This window comes from Arachis ipaensis, chromosome B10 (genome assembly GCF_000816755.2).
Source record: "Arachis ipaensis cultivar K30076 chromosome B10, Araip1.1, whole genome shotgun sequence".
Classification (NCBI taxonomy): Eukaryota; Viridiplantae; Streptophyta; class Magnoliopsida; order Fabales; family Fabaceae; genus Arachis; species Arachis ipaensis.
This window is the reverse complement of record NC_029794.2, coordinates 125991026-125998481: the sequence shown is the minus strand read 5'-3', so window position 1 is coordinate 125998481 and position 7456 is coordinate 125991026. Positions and strand designations below refer to the sequence as shown.

General features: G+C 26.6%; 1 protein-coding gene across 1 annotated transcript in view; it reads left to right on the top strand.

Annotated features, from left to right (window-relative positions):
- The window catches only part of LOC107624337 (homeobox-leucine zipper protein HOX21-like), a 3317-nt gene continuing 1040 nt past the window's right edge, over positions 5180–7456 (top strand). Inside the window, exons 1-3 of the mRNA XM_021113383.1 lie at positions 5180–5503; positions 5597–6024; positions 7251–7456. Of these exons, the coding sequence (XP_020969042.1) occupies positions 5371–5503; positions 5597–6024; positions 7251–7456 (767 nt within the window). The 5' untranslated portion in view covers positions 5180–5370. The remainder of the gene's footprint in view (positions 5504–5596; positions 6025–7250) is intronic.

Genomic DNA, 7456 nt, shown 5'->3' with positions numbered 1-7456 from the left:
AGATAATTATTAAAAAAATTCATCTTTTATAAAGTCACAAAATTGACTCTTTATTATAATATTTATAGCAAAAAGTTTTTTCAATCACATATAATTGTCAAAATCAAAGTTAACTTAAAAAAAAAGACACACAAATAGATAAATATATATTTCTAGTTTTAAACAATTAAAAAAAACACAAATTTCATTTAATTAAGTTCGATAATTGATATTTAAATTACACATATATCTAATAGAAAGTTATCAAGTTAATTATTAGATGCTAAAATTTGAATTAGAAAATATTCCAATAGATAAAATTAAAGTAACCATATTATCTTCTTGTTATCAAATACTAAAAATAAATCTCTTAAATTTAAGTAAAGTATATAAAAAATAATTTAATATTTACTTCTATAAAATAATTATTGAGACTTGAGTTCTTTAAATTGTTTATTATATATCAAATATTTCAACTTAAAAATTATTTCAATAAAGTAATACTTATATTGAGTTTAATAAAGTAATTTTGTGAAATTAATTTAATTAACACAATAATTTTATGTATAGAGTCAAATCTAAGAAAATAAATTTATATATTTATCTAACATAATGGGAACAAATTTCACAATTTAACAGGGACAAATAAATAATACTACTATATACCACAAAGTAATTTTCTACACTTCAATAGTATGTATAATTGTATATGTAGATCCGTTTTTGTCTATATTTATAATGACTACAGTAATTATAAAGTATTATTAAAACTAAAATAGTTGAAATATTATTAAAATTAAAATTATATTTTTTTTTTTACATTTCGATAACACTACTTTTTTTTGTAAGACTTTTTAAAAAAGCATTACTGAATAATAAAAAGAAAACGTTATTTTAGTTTTAACGTAATCAATATTATTATTATATATATCTTGAAACATTGCATGTTGCATGACTAATGAATAATGATCCTTCTTAATAACTTTTTTATATTACTACTATGGGTATAAGATTATCTATGACATTGTTCGGAAAAAGATGTCTTCTTTTATGTCTAAATTAATTTTCCTGTTTTGCCCATGTCAAAATTAAAACCACTGATGACTTGCAACACCACGAGAAAGTTAGTTACCAAAGCTTGAGAAATTAAACTGTTTACTAACCCGTCAAATTAAGCTATTTTTTAAAAAGAATATTTAAAATAATTAAAAGTATAAAAAATTAAAAAATATTTGACGAATAGATTAGTAAAATATATGTACCTGACAAGAGGCAAGTGTATACGACGTGAATTATTATAATTAAGATCTTATCTATCAAATGTGCTTACCATGCGTAACCAATTAAATACCAAATAATAAAGAAGAGAAATATATGCCAAAATCCAAATACATGTTAACAGAAAATGGCCAAATATATCCAGCATCTGCCAGACTCGCATTTAATTAATTTAATTCCAAGTGCAAGTTCCATTACTAATGAAAACATTTAATTATACTGTATTATTAATCAATTTGGGTTTGTGGAGTGATCAATTTACTCGTCCGTTTAAGCAAGTGTTAGAAGTTTAAATTCCGCCTTATGCATACAGTAATTTATTGGCTAGTAACAGATCCCTTGTGAGTTGCAATAATTTTTAATAACATTTTGTATTATACATGTTTCCTTGGATTCTGGATTTTCATGTTGCCAAAATGCCAGGTTTCCTCGTCACACATGCAAGACCCTAATGAGTTATTACCACAGAGTCTCAAGTGGGTGTATATTATTTTATGGCTTATACAATAGTGCCAAGATTCCACCTTCATTAAAATTTTCTCAAATTTGTGCTTTGGCTACCAAACAGTATTGGTGCCCTATGCGTCGGTTAATCTATTCCAATTCTGTAAAATTTGGTTCCTCTAGTTTCTTACCGAATCCATTGTTATAAATGGTTTCAACATTTTTATTTTTCTTTTTTTTTAAAACCTAATAAATTGAACTAACTAGTCAGAAAGCCAGACAATATTTTCTTTAATGATAATTTTTTATGGATTTGTTATTTATGGGTTCATTATTTAATGATAAGTATTTATGAATTCTCCGTTATGTGTCTACTGTCTAGGACTTGCAACACAATCCGTATATGTGGATATTTAACCAGCTTTGTTTTTAATATATAATATCAACGGAAATATTTGATAATAAAAAAAAATAAAAAACAGTCATAATTTATTTTATTTAATATTTTTAATTATTGTTAAATAATAAATAAGATAAATTTTATTTTTTTTTCTACCATATTTATAGTTCTAAAATTGGATAAATCATATATACATAAATAATATTTAATATTATAAAATGTAAAAAAAATAAAATATTGTGTCTGACAGATCGAATTGAACGATTCAGAGTGAAGGTAAAATTCAGATTTGAGAATTTAAATTCATAAATAGAATTAAGGTGGAATTTAAATCCTATTCTATTCATATTTATATCCATTACTACTCCTACATATGTGCTTCACGATATTTATTGGTTATTTTAGTCTTTGTTTGATTTTAGCTTTTAATTTTTATCTCTTTAATCATTTAAAATAGACACTCTTCATCTTCAATTTATTTTCTCATACAAATTTTTTGAATAAAATTTATCTTATATTTGTTTTGGTATGTATCATGGTGGTGTTTGTTTGTATTAAAGAAAGTGTTTCTTTCTATGAATTTATTTTTTTTTTATAAAAATGAATTTATATTATGACATAATATCAAAAGTTTTATAATAAAAGAATGTAGAGTTTGAACCCAAAACTGAGTGTCTCTCTGTTTCCTAAATCCATAATTTTGAATGGAGAAATATAAATTTGTCTATAAAAAGATCTAGTTACCTCAGAATTATTACCCATAAAAGAATAAATTAAAAGAATTAAAATTATGTAATGATTTTACTCAGACAAAAATAGTCCTTTTTACACAAATATTTTAAATGGATTACTCTTTTTTATGTTACATGAAAATTAAATTTATAAAATCTTATTTATAAAATCTCAACAAGAGCTAATAAAAAATATGTTATTCAGAATCTAATAAACTCAATTATGTAATCACACTATATATATAGATATATGATGCAATTATACATTAGACACAGTAGACACATCAAGATAGGTAGCAGAAAGAAGCAACATGGAGATCTCTCCATAGAAAACCAATTAAGCTTTATGCTAATATTATTCTTTATGATTAGGCTTGCTTGGTCTATTGATGTTGACATGGATTAATAACCGAACTTTAACTTTGCATGATCATCATTATGATCCCATCAAATCCCAATCCATCTCTTATTTTTCCAGGCTATGCTGAGCAATAAAATGCCAAAAATTCTATATATTATAAAATTGCTTTGTGTGGCCCGGAACTTCATTAAGCGAATCTATCATTGATGAGTTTCAACCAATTTTTCATTTTCATGTGGACTCTAACTTATCTGATATAAGCGTAGATATCTCCAACACTCCAATGCAATATTAATTAATAATTTACATATACATTATTATATCATTATTTAATGCTCGCTAATTGGTAACACAGAATTATTATTGCAATCATTTCCTTCACAGTAAATTAAAATTTTGAAAAACAAAATATTATGCAGAAAGTTCTTAATGTAATATTCCTTTCATTTTTATTTTTTTAAGTAGAGAATATTAATTAGCTTAGATAAAAAATTAAAATTGTGCCCTCCTTATCTTTTTCTCTAAAACTTTTCATCCCAAGCATACATAAAATATAAATCTTGTATACTTGTATATAAAGATGATTTGGACAAGTCTTTTTGGTTTGAGAAATGTCAGATGTCATTTTTTTTTTTATCTATTTTGCATTTGAATTAATATTAAATATTTTTTTACTACTAAAAATGTTGATCTCCTAATATTCTTCTTTTGGTTTTTCACTTATATATTTGGATCTTTTTCATGTTTTATTTGAGATATATTTTTTAACGAAAAAAAGATTGAATCTAAAACCATCGAATATGAGATTATAAACCTGTCATGCATCTTAATTAATCTCGCATTACATTGATTATTATTTCATACATAAAGAATATATTATATTCCTAGCTCCTCTTATTGTGTAAGTAAATTCCTCCTTTGATTTACATTTTTTTTAATCTTATGGATCATCAGATTCTATTATAAAATTCTTAAGCAATTGTTATTTAATTTTATTTGAATTTAGAGTATCTTATCTTAATTAAAATGAAAATAGTTAATTTATTACATTATTCTTATTCTCATAACAATATAAAGCTTAAGAAATATTGCATAATTTTTAAATACATTTAATAGTGTTGTAAAAAATAAATTTTGTACGAATTTTAACTATTGATTGTATTGGTTAAAGTCTTTAAGTTGTCACTAAGTTATGTTTAAAAATATACAAAATAAAATTATTATATATATGTTAAAAATATAATTATTTATTTTATTTTTTTTATTAATTTAAACTTTTAGAAGGAGTGATTTCATAATATTAAAGCTCTACGTCTGAAAAATTTAGAGTTTGATCTTTAGCGAATCTAAAAGAAAAAAAAATAGAGACAAATTAAAGAAAAAAATGCTATGCAAAAAATTCATACAAATTTAAAAGAGACTTTTATTTAAAAGAAAGTGTCAGAGATATAATTATTCATGTTATTTTTTTTATGAATTTAAATTTTTAGAAGAAGCTAAGTGATTTTATAGTAATATAATAATACAAAAAACAACAATTTATTATCCTCCAATTTTAAAAGAATATAATGCCAGAGAATTATGAAAAAATTAACTAAATTAATCTAATTAAATGATTTTAGAATATTGCACACTTAAGTCTCTTACTATCCAAGGTGATTGAAAAAAATCTAGAAAAAATGACTTGACGAGGACTCTAACAAATTTGACATTAATTTCAATTTAATTTATGAGGAGTGTTAGGGGCAATAGAAATAATGATATATAGCTATCAATTAGTTATTATAAGTGTATTTAATGGTAAAAAATTATATTCAACAGTGTATGATTATTCGTTTTATTTTTGATAGTTAAGTATTAGCCAAATTTTAATAAAATTGCTGACTCCTAGACTTTCTCTTAATTTTAATTTATTATGTGCATATATTTTTTTTAAAAAGAAAGAAAGAAAGTGAGAGAAATTGGGATATGTATGAGTAGCATAGAGGGGTGGCAGGATGGGCAGTGAAAAGGGGTCCAATATTTGGGATGCAATAGACTTATTCTTCTCTCTCTCTCTCTCTCTTTCTCTTTCTGAAACCTCTGTGAAGCATGAGAGTGAGAGCCAAACCAAAGTCCCATCCCTTCAAATCCATCTCATCACCGCCACAAATTGCATGAATCAATAACAATCATACATGGCGTTCCCTCCTTCTCACTCTTTCATCTTCCATCATGATCATCAACAACCACAACATCACCCTCTCCGTACAACTCCTCCTTCAGCCCCCGCCTTCCCCTCTTTCCCGCCTCACCACCACCACTTTCCAGGTAATTTCTAACCAACTTCTCTAACTAACTTCTTTAATTTCAATTTCCCGCGTTTTTCGGTTACATGTTTTTATGTTGTTGTAATTCCAGCAGGAGGAGGTGGTGGTAGCGGTGGAGGCTCTTGGATGAAGCGATCCATGTCGTTTTCAGGCATAGACACCACCAAGAACTGTGGCGGCGGCGCCGGCGCTGACGAGTTAGCGCTACTGCACGGAGACGATGAGCTCTCCGACGACGGATCCCAAATCGGGGAGAAGAAGAAGAGGCTCGGCATGGAGCAGGTGAAGGCTCTGGAGAAGAGCTTCGAGGCCGGCAACAAGCTCGACCCCGAGCGCAAAATGCAGCTGGCCAAAGCCCTTGGGCTTCAGCCGCGCCAGATCGCCATTTGGTTCCAGAACCGCCGTGCAAGGTGGAAGACCAAGCAGCTCGAGAAGGAGTATGAGGTCCTCAAGAAGCAGTTTGATGCCGTTAAGGCCGATAACGACTCCCTCAAAACGCAGAATCAGAAGCTCCACGCTGAGGTAATAATATAAATGTTATAGATAAAATCATTCATATGTCTTAACAATTTTGAATCATGATACATGTAGAGTTTGTTTATAAAATATTTTTTAATTTTCAGTAAATTTTGATAATTTTTTGCTAAAAATTCTTGTATTTTGAGAAATTTCATCGATCTTTTTAGTTTTTACTGACAATATTCTTGTTTAATTTAAATCTAGAATTTATTATTACCATGATGTATTGGATTTCATTTTTTTGGTGGAATAGTATTATTTTTATTTTTTATTCTGGTGAAGTAGCATTATTACTGTTATGATTTTCAATAGTAGATAGATATTTCTTTTAATGCATTAAATTGGTTTCGGAAAAGGCCAGAGGTACTTGAAAACCTCTTCGGATCTTGGTTTGGAATGAGTTCGTACCATTTTGAATAATTGGTTTGTGTCTTTGATCTTTGATTCAATTACTCAATCATTGAGTTCTGAGGCTTCAATCAAAATGTTTTTTTATTCTATGTGTTTCTTTTTATTATTTCAATAACAATAATAATAATCAGACTTCTCTTTTTCATTTCTAATTGCTATATTATATTTGTTATTTCAGAAAAACTAAGGATTTTATAATATATGTAGATGGATGATTTTATGTTTGAAGAAAAGTAAGCTATTAATACTCTTTTTTTCCCGTTTAGAAAAAAAAAATTTCTTTATATATATAACTTGATGAACTTGATTTTATTGATTGAATTATATATGTTCACATCATACACATAGTTGATTTATAAAGTAACTGATTCCATCATCAAGTGTGTGCTTGATTGTTAGTTGATCATTCTTATGAAGAGTACAATTTATACACAGTGTATGTGTGTGGCAGTGTCAGAACCCAGAAATCAGAACTACATTTTAATAGTAATCTTTGTTTCTCTTTTTCTATTGAATCCTCTGAGTCTCTGCCATAGTTAGATTCCAACTATGCTATATATTCATTAGTAATAATAAAAAAAATAAAAATAAAAATAAAAGTCGTTGGGCTGGAGCTCTCCACATGGGAAATAGAACTAAAATATAATNNTGTACATATAAAAAATTATTAAATTAATTGTTAATATAAAAATAAATTAAAAATATAAATAACTATATTTATACATAAATACACATTACTTGTTTTAATAATTATTTTTGACGTGTATATAGTATTTTTTATGTTTACTTTATTTGTAATGGTGTTTATGAATTTGCAGCTAGAAGCTCTAAAGGGTAGTAGGGAATGGTGTGAAAATGGAACAATGATTACCCTAAAGAAAGAAAATGAGGGTTCTTGGAGCAACAATGGAAGTGATAATAGCTCAGATATGAACTTGGATCTTTCAAGAACACCAGTGATGAATAGTCCAGTGTCTTCTTCTCATAATAATAATAATAATAACAATAATAATAATAATAATAA